Raw genomic sequence first — 16,619 nt, 5'->3', positions numbered from 1 at the left:
CTCTCGCTCTAGATCATGAAGACAACCTTAAGAATACCTATCCACAAGATGATGGTTTGGATGGTCCTTGCGATAATAGTCCAGATAGTATTGCTTGGACAGCATGTAGTGTTGTCTTCGTACGGGAAAGATCTTTGTCTACTGATGAAGGTGGTCCACGTGAGTAGTGAGGAGACAGCTCGTCGCAGTTTGAAGAGTGGGATTCTGACGCATATGAATATTATTCCACTGCGTTTAACATAGCTGACTGGCCACACTGGCGCTGCATACCGTACTACTGACGGGGCACTTGATTTCTCATGGTCAACAAGGTTTGTTTGTCAGTGCTGCCGACAAGTGACTAGAGGACCTTGTTTCTATTTATGACCTTATCGGATATTGTAGTGGCATGGGAGGAGAATTTGCAGGAGCTGTCAAATGTGACACTAAGTATTTACTAACGCGAGGACTTTGAGAGTAAAATTGCCATAAGGGCAATAACAAGCAGGACGGTAAGGTCACGAGCAGTTTTGCTATGTAAGAAGGAGATTAACGCCTTATCTGAGGATGGCAAAATCCACATCGTTTGGGTGCCGGGCCATAACGGAGTAAGCGAGAATGAAAGGACAGACGATTTGGCGGTGAAGGATAGAGGACTGCCGTCAATAAACTTGGTTAACCCGAAACCTTTCGGGTAGACGCAGTCCGAGTTAAGGGTATGGCCGATGAATGCACTCGCAACCCTGTGGAACAGCGAAACGGTCGGTAAGAGGGCGAAAATCCTATTGGGGATCCGGATCGTGAGAGGACTAGGCTTTTACTGAAAGGAAGTAAGAAGGAAGTCAGTATAGCTATTGGTATCATAACGAGACACATAGGACTACGAGCTCACTTATGTTAAATCGGTGCGGCAAATGATAGCATATGAATGGCATGCGGGGAAGATGATGAGACTTTGGAGCATTTCTTTGTCATTGCCCGGCTTTCGCATCTAACAGATACCAGCACTTAGGTGGGCACACAATACCAGACATGAACCAACTTGGGGGCGTGGCATAGAAAACAATAAAGGATTTTGTAAGTAGCACGGAATTCCTGTCTTCGAATTTCTTTTGCGAGGTTACTTTTTAGTTTTTAGAGCGCACAGCAAGCCGATTACTGGCTAAGGTGTATGTCTGTAGTGGCATGGGGCAGATTAATATCTAACCTTACTTAACCTAACCTAACCTAACCTAAGTCGGTTATTGTCACTCCATTGAGCATCACATTCAGCTCCCTACCCCCCTCATGTGTAAATGAACAATTTGTCTGAAAATTTGGTGGCTGATATCTTCAGACCTCTTGCCGCGAAATATGAGACAAGTTCATTGAGGTTTACCTAGAGGTAAACTTATTGCAGATGTCACCAAAGGGTGAGAGCCTGATGCCATGATCGTTCAATCATCCGCATATGAAAGGATCTCTATGCAGTCTGAAGGGGGTGATATGGAGGATAGATAGAGGTTAAACAGTGCCGGAGATATCATCCCGCCTTGGGGAACTCCCTGTTTCACTCTATGGGGTTTTGACTTCTTATCTCTAAATTTCACAAACGACTGGCGACCACACAGATAATTTGTGGCCCAGCGTTTCAGGCCTGGCTAGAGGGACGTGTTGGCGATGTCTTTAAATAGTTTGGCTGGGCTGACCGTGTCGTGTACAGTGCCACCGTTGTATTATATGGCTTGGGCTGATGGAAGCCACGGCAAATATGTGCGGTGATGGTATGCAAAGTTGTATTGGTGCTGTGCAGTCTTCGAAATCCATGCTGATGCTCGGCGAATGGAAATTCTCTATTAGGGCTCGGGAGGAGTAGCCTCTCAAGTGTCTTAGCTAGTGGTGAGAGAAGGGAGATCGGTCTGTACGACTCTTCCTTGCTCGAGTCCTTTCCAGGCTTCATTAGCGGGATCTCTCTGCCCATCTGCCCAGACATCGGGTACTATATGAGTCACAAGACAGTTTTAAGGTACTCGTTTTCAGGTACATCCAGATTCTTCAGCATCAGTGTAGAGATTCCTTTGGAGCCCAACACCTTGGATGACTTGGCGCCACGGATGACATTCGTAACTTCGTTCACGGTAAATTGTGATGGCTGCCCTTCGGCTCGGAGACCACGAATACGACGAATGACTCTCCTCCTAGCCTTGTCACTCTCGGGATGTTCAATAAATCAACGGTTCAACAAACTGGCGAACCTCTTCGGATCAGTCACAGTAACGTCGCCAAATGTGACTGAGATCCTGTCATCCGTTCTTCCGACGTTCGGAAATGACTCAAGAGTAGGCCATAGCTTGGTTAAACCAGTGCCTAAGTAACATTGCCCGAACGTTCAAGCCATAAATTCCGCTTATATTCGTTGATTCGTTCGTTAGTGATCAAGGGTTTTAAGATTGAGCTCGCTGATTCTGTGGTAAGTGGGCCCGTGCAACGAATCCCATCGCGCACGTCTGCGAGCACAACTACCTGCGCCGGGAAATTGGACCACACTTGGGGTATTCTCCTGGCTGGTATAAAATAAGCGGCTCCTGCGTTAATGATGTCACGGATTTTCCTTTCGGCATCTAGCACATTTAAGGGGGTGTCAGTTCACTAAAGCGCAGGTTGGTGTACTTTTTGAAGCCGAGACATTCGACCTTGTTCTGATTGATACACGTCTGGAGCTCAGATACTATGAAGTCGGGTGGTCGGTCGATGGTGAGTATGATGGGGAGGTGGTTTGATTCCAAAGAAATTACCGCTTCCCAAGATATGTCCCGTAGAACCAGACGATTATGGCCAATGCTACGATTTACAAGTAAGGACGGGTTAAAGTCGGGCATACCCACATTGGGTATGCAGGTTAAGTTGTCGAAACCAAAATTTGCTTGAGAGAAACCTTAGTGACAAATTTTGTGAAGATCGGTTAACAAATTACCAAATATTGCAATATTAGTCAAAATCGGACGAAAATATATATGAAAACAAGTAAAAAGGCATTAAGTTCGGCCGGGCCGAACTATGGATACCCACCACCTCGGGTATATATGTAAACCACCTTTCATCAAAATTCGGTAAAAATGTCATACCTTATGTCCCATAAAAGTTATATCAACAAATGTTCCGATTTGGACCAAATACTAATAAGTACAGTAGCTATATCTAAAAATAAACCAATCTGAACCATATACGACACGGATGTCGAAAAGCCTAACATAAGTCACTGTGTCAAATTTCAGTGAAATCAGATTATAAATGCGCCTTTTATGGGGTCAAGACTTTAAATCGAGATACCCGTCTACATGGCAGCTATATCCAAATCTGGACCGATCTGTGCGATATTGCAGAAGTATGTCAAGAGACTTAACATAACACACTGTCCCAAATTTCGGCGACATCGGACAATAAATGAGCTTTTTATGGGCCCAAAACCTTAAATCAAGAATAGACCGCTATATGGCAGCTATATCCAAATCTGGACCGATCTACGCCAAATTTACGAAGGAAGTCGAAGGGCCTAACACAACTCACTGCCCCAAATTTCAGCGAAATCGGATAATAAATGTGTCTTTTATGGGCTTTAGACTCTAAATAGGAGGATCGGTCTATATGGCAGCTATATCTAAATGTGGACCGATCTGGACCAAATTGACGAAGATATAGTCCGAGATAGCCCATCTTCGAACTTAACCTGCTTATGGACAAAAAAAGAATTTCAGCTCAATATCTCTATTTTTGAAGACTGTAGCGTGATTTCAACAGACAGACGGACAGACGGACGGACATGGCTAGATCGTCTTAGATTTTTCCGCTGATCAAGAATATATATACATAGGGTCGGAAATGGATATTTCGATGTGTTGTAAACGGAATGGCAAAATGAATATACCCCCATCCTTCGGTGGTGGGTATAAATATATCTAAATTCATAAGGGGAGTCAAAAGGTAATCCTTTGTACCAAATTTCATGTGAGTCGGTTAACAAATGACCACGTTATTACAACATTAGTCAAAATTGGACAAAAATATTTATTTACGAGAGCTATATCCAAATCTGAAAAGATTTCGATCAAAATCCGCACGTTTTATAGTAGTCGTAGATAAAAGCGCAGTGCAAAGTTTTGGGAAGATCGGTTGATACATGCGCTTGCAAAGTCTCCAGAAATTCAAATCGAGCGATATACATGTAAAAAGGTGTTAAGTTCATCCGGGCCGAACTTTGGATACCCACCACCTCGGGTATATATGTAAACCACCTTTCATCAAAATCCGGTGAAAATTGCATACCTTGTGTCCCATAACAGTTATATCGAAATATGATCCGATTTGGACCAAATACAAATAAGTACAAGTCATTGTTCAATTGTGTATAACAATATATTGGTTATTTTAGTAGCTATATCCAAATCTTGACCGATCTGGGCCAAATTAACGAAGGATGTCGGCAGGCCTAACACAACTCACTGTAACAAATTTCAGCAAAATTGGATAATAAATGTGGCTTTTATGGGCCTAAAAGTCTAAATCGCAGGTTCGGCCTATATGGCAGCTATATCCAAATGTGGACCGATCTAAACAAAATTGATGATGTCGAAGGGCCCAACACAACTCACTGTCCCAAATTCCAGCAAAATCGGATAATAAATGTGGCTTTTATGGGCCTAAGACCCTAAATCGGAGGATCGGTCTATATGGCAGCTATATCCAAATCTAGATCGATCTGAGCCAAATTGACGAACGATGTCGAAGGGCCTACGACAACTCACTGTCCAAAATTTCAGCAAAATCAGATAATAAATGTAGAGTTTATGGGCCTAAGACCCTAAATCGGAGGATCGGTCTATATGGCAGCTATATCCAAATCTGGACCGATCTGAACCAAATTAACGAAGGATGTCGAAGGGCCTAACACAACTCACTGTCCCAAATTTCAGCAAAATCTGACAATAAATGAGGCTTTTATTGACCTAAGACCCTAAATCGGCGGATCGGTCTATATGGGGGCTATATCAAGATATAGTCCGATATAGCCCATCTTCGAACTTAACCAACTTATGGACAAAAAAAGAATCTGTGCAAAGTTTCAGCTCAATATCTCTATTTTTGAAGACTGTAGCGTGATTTCAACAGACAGACGGACGGACATGTCCAGATCGTCTTGGATTTTTACGCTGATCAAGAATATATATACTTTATAGGGTCGGAAATGGATATTTCGATGTGTTACAAACGGAATGACAAAATGAATATACCCCCATCCTTCGGTAGTGGGTATAATATATATGGGAGCTATATATGTATCTGAACCGATTTCTATCAAATTCACCAGCAATATCTCATAACAGACTCCCTTATGCCCAATTTCAAACGAACAACAATGACGATACTATTGCAGTATTAGTCCACATCGAACGAACATATATATGGAAGCTATATCCAAATCTGTAACAATTTTTTTCTTCGGCTTCGGCTTTCTAGGCTTCATCCCTAGGCCAAAAAAGATGCCCGTTCCAAATTTTAAGACATTCGGATGAACATTGCGAACTATACTTTGTACACAAATTAGCATGGACAGACATACAGACGGACATAGCCAAAACAGATCAGAAAATAATTTTGAGTGGATCGGTTTTTTTGTCCATAGGCACGATAAGTTCCAATATGAGCTATAGCGGAGTATATCTTGATATAGCCATCATACAAAACGGTCTTAGGGCCCATTAAAGCCACATTTATTACTCAATTTCTATGAAATTGAATACAATGTGTTATACTAGGCCCCTCTCGACACATGTACAAAGTATGGTCCAGATGGGTCTATATTTGAATATAGCTGCCATATATACCGGTATCCCGATTTAGGGTCTTAAACCCCTTAGAGATGCATTTATTATCTAATTACGGCAAAATGGAACAATGAGGTGTTCTGGACCCTTCGGCAACTCCGACGAATATGGTTATGATTCAAAAGATTTGTTCTTCATACATTTACTTCAATAACCACAGAAATTAACTGTTTCCCGTAATAATTGCATACTTTGAAGAAGACCTTGTTGGTGTCTTCCTACTTGCTTTCAACATTATGTAAGATCTGTAATCTAAATCAACATTTCAGTTTAATTCATACCCGGCAGAAGAATGTCATTACAGACAAGACTTCATGTGCAAATGCATTGCCACCTAAGTAAAAGTACCACAAATGCTGCCTAGTGACGTCTCTTATTACCAATTCATTTCCTTGTTTGCTCATCTAATCACACTGACCAAGTGCTCTACAAGACAATGCTGCTACTGGCAATGGTTTCAATGAAAGTAATTTGAAACTCTAAAGCCCAACGAGACATAAAACCCTTGAAGGTAAGAGTCAGACGTAGACAAAGGAATTATCAATTACCAACTTGGCATAACTTTGCTATGCCATAACTTCTTTGTTTACTTTCTTCCAAGGACTTTGGTCTACATTCGTTGTTTTCCATTGAAGAAAGTAGATTAATTAGTTGGATAATTTAGATAACAAGATAACTGGTTCATGTATTTATGCTGTGTGAGTTTTTTGTGCTACCGTTGGTGTTGGCGTATGTCTAAGTGTTGCGTCTGCTGCTTATACTTCCAATAGCTATTGTTATTAGCTGAGTGGTTGCTGTTTTTTTTTGCTGTCTGGGGGGCATACTTTTACATTCAATGAAGTTGTCGAAGTTGGTATAAAAGTTAGTGCCGCCTGTTAGGTGGCCATCAGTGAATCGTTAACTGAACAGCGAAACACAACCCAACACAACCCAGAGTAGTTTTACTTCAAGTGCTGTAAGAAACGAGTGCGTTTCCTTACTAAGCGTGCGATACGGCGGCATAAAGTAAATTATTGTTTTTAAATAATTACAAAATAATATGAAGTGAAAACTCCAACTTTTAAAACAAAATTTATTCAATTCGTAAATAATTCATGTCGATGTGATAGTAAACAAGGAACAATAATTTGGTGCATGTTTCTTAAGTCTTTTGTTTTTTCCTTCCTTCTTATTACATGTGCTGCCTAAAGCATTTTACTGTGTACATAATCAAAAAGGATTACTTTGTGCGGATACTGTGACTGATAGCTTGGCCCAAACTTAAAAAGAGGATTAAATACGCCTTGTTTGGAAATACTAAAAAAATCACCATGAAATATATGGTGAGTATAAAAGAAGTTGGAAAGGACTTGGTAGACCCCAAGAAGTTTTTCCCTAAATAAACAAAAAAATAGTGAACATTTAGCAACCAAATCGTGTTATAAGAGAAGAATATATCTTCAAACATACAAAGTGGAATTAAAAAAGAAAAAACTAAGTCTCAACTGAAAAAGCAAAGTCTCAAAGTCCACAAACACTATAGATCGGAAAGTTTTTATAATAACTTCTTTAAAAAAGATGATCAGTATGGCCTTTATGGCCAATGTGCAAAAATGTCAGTCATATCGGAAACTAAGTGCGCCCTTTATAGGCTCATGAAATCAAACTGGTAGAACGGAGTATAAGGATATGGACAGATTTCGACCATACTTAGCATGAAAATTGGAAGTCATATCAAAACACCACATACAAAATTTCACCTAAATCGGAAAAGTGCGTCATCTAGCAGCTGAAGAAGTCGAATCGGGGGAACAGTTTATATGGGAACTATATTAGGATATTAACACATTTAAACTACACTTAACATAAATAGTAAGAGTCATAACAGATCTTTTTGTGGTAGGTTTTAGTCAAATCGGGTAATCATTACGCCCTCTAGAGGCTGAAATGGTAATATCGGTTTATATGGGACCTATATCAGATTTTGAACCGATTTGGGCCATTCTAGTCGTGGTGTGTTGAAAAGTCATAAAACACTACTATGTCCAATATTTCAGCCAAATTGGATAGCATTTGAGGCCTCTAGAGGCTCAAGAAATTAAGACAGTTGATCGTTTTATATGATAGCCGATATAGATCATATTAAGCATTAATGTTGGGATTCATAACCAAATTCTCAGATGAAAATTGCGCCATCTAAAAGCTAAAGAATTTATATCGCAAGACCGGTATATACGGGAGCCACTTTAAGGCTATAAACCAATTTAGCCCATACTTAGCAGGAACATTGAAAGTCTTAACAAAACACTACCCGACACATTTTATATAAATCGGATAATATTTGCGCCATCTAGAGGATCAAGAAGTCTTATCTGGAGATCAGATTATATGGAAGCTATATCAGATTGTAGACCACTCTAAAACATAATTAACAAAAAAGTGGAAAGTTTGTTCCACGCACTTATTTTCCATATCGGATAATAAGTGCGACCTCTAGCGGCTCAAGAAATCAAATCAGGAGATTGGTTTATATGGGAGCTATATGAGATTAACAACAGATTTGGACGATACTTAACGTTGATATTGAAAGTCAGAACAAACAACTATGTTCAAAATTTCATCAAAATTGGTTAATAAATTCGACCTCTTGCAGATCAAGAAATTAAATCGGAAGCCGGTTTATATGGGAGTTATAACAGATGATGAACTGATGTGTACTCTACTTAGCGTGGCTGTCCAAAGTCATAACACATCACTAAGTACAAAATTGCAGGCAAATAGGAGTATAATTGCGCCCCCTAGAGGCTGAAAAAGCCAAATGGTTATATCGCTTTATATAGGACCTATATCTGTTTTTAAACCGATTTAGGGCATAATTAACTTGGATGTTAAAAGTGATAGAAAACTACTCTGTGTAAAGTTAAAGCCAAATTGGATAACAATTGCGCCCTCTAGGTGCTCAAGAAGTCAAATCGACGGATCGGTTTATATGGGTGCTATAACAGACTATGAGGTTAAAAACAGATTCGGACAATTTTTAATCTGGATATTGAATGTCGTAACAAATTACTATGTGCAAAATTTCAGCCACATTGAATGATTCTAGCGCCCTCTAGAGGCTCAAGACTTCAAATCGGGATATAGGTTCATGTGGGAGCTAGAACAAATAATGAACCGATTTGTAACCTACTTAGCATGGCTGTTGAAAGTCATAATAAATCATAATAAATCAAAATTGAAGCCAAATAGAAATATAATAGCGCCCTCTACAGGCTGAAGAGGAGAAATCGTGATAACGATTTTATGGGACCTATATTAGTTTTTAAACCGACTTGGACCCTACTTAACGTTGATGTTGAAAGTTATAAAAAACTACTACAAGCTAAATTACAGCCAAATCAGATAACAATTGCACCCTCTTCGGGCACAAGACGTCAAATCGGTGGATCGATTTATACGGGAACTAAAACAGGTTATGAGGTTTAAACCTGGGGTTAAAAACAGATTTGGACCATTTTTAACCTGGATATTGAACGTTGAAACAAACGACTATGTGCAACATTTTTACCACAATGAATGATAATTGCGCCCTCTAGAAGCTCAAGATATCGGTTCATATGGGAGCTATAACATATAATGAACCGATTTGTACCCTATTTAGCGTGACTGTTGAAAGTCAAAATTATTGCGTGCAAAATTGTTGGCAAATCGGAATATATTAGCGCCCTCTAGAGGCTGAAGAAGCCAAATCGTAATATCACGATTCCATAGCTCCGAATCGGTTTGATTTGGACCAAACTTAGCGTTGATATTGAAGGTCTAAACAGACGACTATTTGTAAAATTTCATGCAAAATGGATAATGAGTGCGACCATTAGCGGGTCAAAAAATCAAATCGGGATATCATATGGGAGCTATTACAGATAATGAACCAATTTGTACCCTACTTTGCGTGAATGTTGAAAGTCATAACAAATCACTAGGTGTAAAACTGCAGGCAAATCGGAATGTAATAGCGCCCTCTAGATGTTGAAGAAATCACACCTTGATGTCGGTTTATATGGGACGTATATCAGATACAGTTGAACAGTTTTGGGCCATGCCTAGCGTGGATGTGAAGCTATATCACTTTATGGACCAATTCGAACCAAACTTGGCATGAATGGTAGGATTCATTTCAAAACGCCATCTATTGGCAAAAGAAGTCATAACAGGAGATCGGTTTTCATGGGAGTTATATCAGTTTATTATCATGGGTTTTGGAAGTCATAACAAAACATTATGTGCAAAATTTCTACCAAATCGTTTTACAATTGCGCCCTCCAGAGGCTCAAAAAGTCAAATCGGGCAATCGGTTTATATGCAAATTATGTCAGGTTATGCACCAATTTGAACCATACTTGATATAGAAATTGAAAGTCGTAGCAGAAGTCTTTGAGCAAAATTTTAACCAAATCTGATAAGAATTGCGCTCCCTGGGGACTTATGAATTAAAATACTGATATGGGTTTATATGGAGCAATATGAACATATGGATCGATTTCGACCTTACTTGAAATAAATACTGAAAGTCATATCAAAACAATATGTGAAACATTCAAGCAAATTGGGTAGTAATTGCGCCCTCTATCGGCTCAAAAACTCAAATTCGGAGATCGTTACATGGGGGAGTCATTTTTAAACATGATGTTAATATGGCTCATTTTCGATCCCAACAGACCTACATTGATTAAAAGTAGTTAAGCAAAATTTTGGCAGGCTTGTTTATCTCGTTTGGAAGTTACGGATTTTTCGAAAGACGGACAGACGGACGTATGGAAGCACATGACTATATCCACTAAAAATGTCATGACAATCCGTTATACTTAAAAGGTTCTTAGACCAGAAATTTGAATAATTTCTAATAAAATGTCGACCTACCTATTGTCTGTACCCTTGACTATATTTAGGTCGAAACTTTATTTGCTATTCCTCAAATAATTGGTCGAAGAACCTTTAAGTACGGATTGTCATGATATTTTAAGTGGATATAGTCATGTGCTTGCACTACATTTGGTTCGAATGCAACAATTTTATATACTTTCCCCTAACATATTTTCTATTTATTCTGTGCTAACTCTTTCCATTTTTTCCTCATTTTTCTCCCCTCTCTCTCTCTCTTCAGCAAGCAATATTTCTGCTAGCTGCGCTGCTAATAACAGCCAGCGTTCAGGCCGAAGAAGAAAAGTCATCAGCTGGAGCTCATGAAGAACAAGTGGAAGCCAAGGGACATTCCAAAGCTGTGGTGGAGACCACCAAATCTAAACGAGGTCTTCATCATCATGAACACTATCATCATTATCCAGCTCATGAGGAGAAAACTTTAACAATCATCAAGAAAATACCCTACCCAGTGCCCGTGGAGAAGGAAGTCCATGTGCCAGTGGAGAAAATTGTCCACTACCCAGTTGAGGTGAAAGTGCCCAAACCCTATCCAGTGGTTAAGCATGTGCCCTATGAGGTTAAGGAAATTGTTAAGGTTCCCCATGAGATAGATGCTCCATATCCTGTGGAAAAGAAAGTCCCTGTACCAGTACATGTGCCATATGATCGCCCAGTCCCAGTTAAGGTATACGTGCCACAACCCTATCCCGTAGAGAAGAAGGTGCATGTGCCCGTTAAGGTACATGTGCCAGCACCATATCCGGTGGAGAAGAAAGTGCCCTATCCCGTTAAGGTGGAAGTTCATGTCGATAAGCCTTATCCCGTGGAAAAGATAGTCCATTATGCTGTTAAGGTGCCCGTAGAGAAACCAGTTCCCTATAAAGTGGAAAAACCAGTGCCCTATCATGTTGAGAAACCAGTGCCAGTGCATGTCATCAAGAAAGTGCCAGTTCCTGTACATGTGCCCTATGACAGACCAGTGCCAGTACATGTAGAGAAACCAGTACCCTATGAGGTTAAAGAGCATGTACCAGCCCCCTATCCAGTGGTGAAAGAAATTCCCTTCAAAGTAGAAAAAGATGTACCCTACCCCGTGCATATACCCGTTGAAAAACCAGTTGCTGTACATTTGGAAAAACATGTACCAGAGTATCATGAAAAGCATATCTCCTACAAAGAACCCGAGTTTATACACAAAAAAATCGAGGAACATCATTATGAAGGGGGTCACCATGAAGGGGGCCACCATGAAGGGGGCCACCATGAAGAGGAACATCATCAAGTTATACATCAACAAGCCGAACATCATGAAGCTATACAACATGAAGCCTTACAACATGAAGGTGGACATCATGAATCCAGTCATCACGAATCCGCCCCCATACATGTCGAAGAGCATTCTCATGGCGAATCCGAGAGCCATTATGAATCAAAAGTGGAGGTTGGCGACTATGGTCATGGTCATGGTCATGAATATGATCATCATGCCTATGGCCATTATGAAGAGCATCCCTAAATTTTATGACCTATTTTCTAATGCTTTTCTTTTCTTTTTCTCTTTCTTTACTCTTAAACAGCATCACTAGCAAAGCATCTGAGACCATCTCGCCCGAAACCCCAGTAAGACTGTAAATATTAATTTAGACGAGGCCAAGGCAAGAGATTTTCTTAGGAGCAAAAAACTACCAGTGATTGTGATTATCTTCCGAAAGAAGAAGAGAAAGAGAGAGAGAGGAAGTGTGTGATTGAATGAATGACTTAAAGCGGACAACTACTAATGACTTGGCTACGATAAAATGAAAATGAAATGAAAAATCAAACGTGATAAAGGCCTCAAATAAATGACATAGACTTTAACTAAACCAAACAAAAAAAACTGAAAAGAGAGGAAATAAGAGAAAATGAGAGAGAGAGAGAGGGAGAGAGCGTATGAGATAGAAACCTGGCACAGGGATGGAAAAGTCAGTACTGTAGTACTTTTTTTAGTACTTTTTCCACCTAAGGACTAACGCAGTACCCACGTCACCCATTTAGTACCTTTTCAAAGACTAGAAATTTTTCAATCAATTCAATTGCAAAGGTGCCATCACCATAACTTGGAGTATCCCACAGCTCCGATTGGCTGTTGCACTATGTAATCTGTAAGGCAGAAGTTTTTTCACGGAAATATTTTTGATTTCTGTAAGGGTTTTCATTTTTCATTTCATACAAATCTTCGATCATAAGCATAGACTTTATCTAAACTAAAAAAACAGAAAGGAAAGAAATCAGGAAAAATGCTACAGAATAACAGAACGCATGAGATATAAACTTGGGTTAAGAAGAAGAGGCAAAATCATATAATGCCGCCTTCAAGCCCTAAGTAGCCCATTTCCAAGTTTTTCCATAACAATTTAAATTTTCTTTTGTCACAATGACCATCCTCATTGTGTTTCACTTTAACGGTGTATTCATGGAAAGCAACAAACCTTTTCCAAAGTTTTTTTTTTTTGATCTATCAACGCTCCCAATGTACGACATACCTGGGCCATGCACGGAATAAGGAGAAAATGAGAGAGAAGAACAGAATGCGAATTTTGCCCATGAACATTCCACTAAGGAACAGGGGCAAACTGAAGAAGAAGAAGAACAGAGCGCATGAGATATAAACTTGGCTAAAGAATAAGACTCAAAATCATATAAGGCCGCCTGCAAGCCCTAAGCAACCCTTTTCAAGTTTTTCTATAACAGCATAAACTGAAATTAGAAAAGTAGTGGGAGTGGGAGAGGACAAAAAGTTTATAAATGGAAATTTTCAAACAATTTTTTTAATTTTTTCTTTGTCTATAATCACCACCTAATTTTGTTTCACCTTAACGGTCTGTTACTGAAAAGCATCGAACCCCTTCCAAAGTTGTTTGGATTTATCAACGCCCCCAATGAATCACATATTTGGGCCATGCACTGCAGCCTTTTCGCTTCCATGCATTAAAACGGCATCAACCTTCGGTTTTTATCCCACTGTGCTTTTAAATCCGGATAGTGCCCCTCACAGAACACTTTAAAGAGTTATGTGAATCCAACCAAATAGTCACCAAATCATTCTCACGCATTATGAAAAGTGTACACCAACTATTATGGTCCCATCTTGTAGATCATCGAATCTCGTAGGATGCCTACCACTGCCCACAATGTATCATATCATATCTTCGCTTCGAATGCATACGAATACAAGCAAGACCCAAGCATATGAGAGTGTTTACCTACCCTGATGAGAAATGAAAACCATCCAGACCCCCTTCCGTTGGTTACCTATGGTCCTGCTTAGTTTTGAGCCTACCTCTGCTATATTCAATGCAAAACTAGGCTTAGAACTGTTGAGAAGACGAGTTCAACTCCCTCCATAAGGTGTACAGACCATCTAAGCCACACTTTGTACTGTAAGCAACTGTACCAGTTTCCGAATGTTATTCAACTGTTAACTTAAAATAGCCCTCGGCTTGGAAGAGTACTTCAAAATAAGCCTCACTACTATCAGATAGGGACCATTGTCTCAGAAGCTACATGACTCTCACCATACCCCTCAATTGATATCTTTGAGGTACTCGAATTTGACCCACAACTCAAATCTAGTGGATCTAGTGGATTGATTTATGGTGTTATACCAAAAAGCTAGTTGCATAGGTAACTAGCAATTCGCCTTTAAGCAATTCGAGGTATTCAACCACGGTCCTTCAACATTTCGAGAGTTATATAAGACTAATATTGGTCCTATAAAAGAAGTATCCCCAATTACTTAATGGAATTTTCATATGAAATTTTGAAGTTTAGTATTTTTGGCTCCTTTCAACTCGTAGCTAGGCCAGGTATGGGTATCAATTCGCTCTAACCTATTTTGACTGGTTTAGCTAACCGGAGGAGAAGAGAAACCTACCTTAGTTGCCTTCCATGAATACCTACCACTGCTTATAAAGGGTATGATAAGAATTTTATTCGCTTCCAAACACTTCATCGTCCGATGAAGAGCCAAACCTAACCAAAACCGCATGAATTATCGGTCTCGGACTGCATCCTGCAACATGGCAAATCGCTTATATAAGCCAGCAACCGGCGCTACTAAAAAAACGGCTGGACTATACTCTGATATCATACTATTAGGAGAAATTCAATTATTCACCTCCTCTGATGAAGAGCCAAACCAATCCAAAACCACATCCGTTCTCTGTTTGCAGTCCTGCAGCATTTCAAATCGCTTATATGAGCCTGCAATCGGCCCTTCCCAAAAAAAAAAAAACACAGCTGGGCTATGCTCTGGTATCCAACTACTAGGAGAACTTAAAATCTCCCAATGAGAAACTTAGCCCCTTAAACGTCCTTTAGGTCAATCGGTTGCTGTGGCCGTTTGAAAATGCAACTCAACCCTGAAATTGATATTTGCCCATGATTTATAACTGTTCTTCAACATATATCTGACCATTGTCAGATTGAAACCGAGGTCCCAGAATTTTCTTGTCAGCCATTATATCCGATTAGACCTCTTATTCATTGGTAGTTCCCGTTGAGTAAAATTTTCACTTCAAAGCGAGCAAATGCTCACTTCACAACTTCAGTTATGAACACTTTAACGGCTTTTGTTTGGACATTCCTCTCAGTCTGGTCTCATAAAGACTAGTACCGATTAGATTTTACATTGACTAAGCTTGTTGGTACCCATGACCAGTGAGCTTTTTGGACATGATCACTGTAAGTCTGGCATGTGGAAACGAATCCCTAAGGATTTTCTGCCTCCCAAAGCATCCAAGTGAACTACTTTGGTTTGAAGTGAAATACTGCTAGGGAACATTTCGATAACGGTATCGAAACCGAAAATGTCGCTAAGTATATGTCAATGCATTTGCTATGGAAACTGGGAAATTTTTGCCAGTGGTACATACTGCCTTTTATGCAAGAGGCGGGTTTCGAAAAATGTCCGAGATATTTATACTTTCAAAAGAGTAATAATAAGAGAGCAGTTACAACAAAACACATCTCTTGTTAAATTTTGCAATTTGGACAATTAATGATTCTTGAAAGGGCGCCATCTTTTGGCGGGTTTCGAAAAATGTCCGAGATATTTATACTTTCAAAAGAGTAATAATAAGAGAGCAGTTACAACAAATCATATCTCTTGTCAAATTTTGCAATTTAAACAATTAATGTTTCTTGAAAGTACACTTACGATTTTTTTTTTTTGTTTTTAGTTTTCCATCATGTATACTGAAAAAAAAAAATTAATACCATAAGTATTGATGATGAATTAACCCGTTTTTTATTGTGAAAACAATACCGTACGATATGGATAAAACGCTTTTCATCATGCCTACCACACGGTATTATTTTCACAAAAACTTTTTTAATTCACTGCCAATACCAAATGGTATCAACTTTACTTTCGATGCATTGATATTTTAAATTTACCGCCTTTTTGGTTTATTTTTCTAAAATCCCAGATATACTCTCTTTCAAAGGTAATTCAGCTACATTTGATATGTTTTATTCGTGCTTATTATCTGTAAACGCATGATATCGATAACTTACCAGCACAACTTTGCATTAATATTCTATCTACAATGGAATACCAGACTTGCACTGGATAGGACTAAAATAAAACGCAGCCATTATTTCCCTCATGCCGCTCTCTTCAATTACAACATATTTCGACTTTTGGCTTACTTATGTGAAAACTTGTTTTAGTCTCTCCTCTTAACGACTCACAAAAACAATGCTGAAACATATTCCTCTGCATTTCTCAAATCCTCACTAAAAACATTTGAAACACAATTCTACAGCCTGATTTTCTATTTTCCACAAAAGCCTTTGTTTACATGTTACATCAATATCAGCTGTTTTCCCTCTACA

At 39.3% G+C, this 16,619-nt stretch overlaps 2 protein-coding genes across 5 annotated transcripts in view; one reads left to right on the top strand and one right to left on the bottom strand.

Moving 5' to 3' along the window:
* LOC106085086 (angiotensin-converting enzyme) overlaps window positions 1-16,619 on the bottom strand; it is a 253,968-nt gene that overhangs the window by 196,778 nt on the left and 40,571 nt on the right. The gene's annotated exons all lie outside the window — the stretch shown is intronic.
* Window positions 7,151-12,258, top strand: LOC106085075 (uncharacterized). The gene is made up of 2 exons (XM_013249106.2): window positions 7,151-7,162; window positions 10,984-12,258. The coding sequence occupies exons 1-2, from the start codon at window positions 7,151-7,153 to the stop codon at window positions 12,256-12,258; spliced, it is 1,287 nt and encodes a 428-aa protein (XP_013104560.2).

The sequence above is a fragment of the Stomoxys calcitrans genome, chromosome 3 (genome assembly GCF_963082655.1).
Source record: "Stomoxys calcitrans chromosome 3, idStoCalc2.1, whole genome shotgun sequence".
Taxonomy (NCBI): Eukaryota; Metazoa; Arthropoda; class Insecta; order Diptera; family Muscidae; genus Stomoxys; species Stomoxys calcitrans.
Note: the sequence above shows the minus strand (reverse complement) of the source record. Positions and strands in the feature narration are given on the sequence as shown.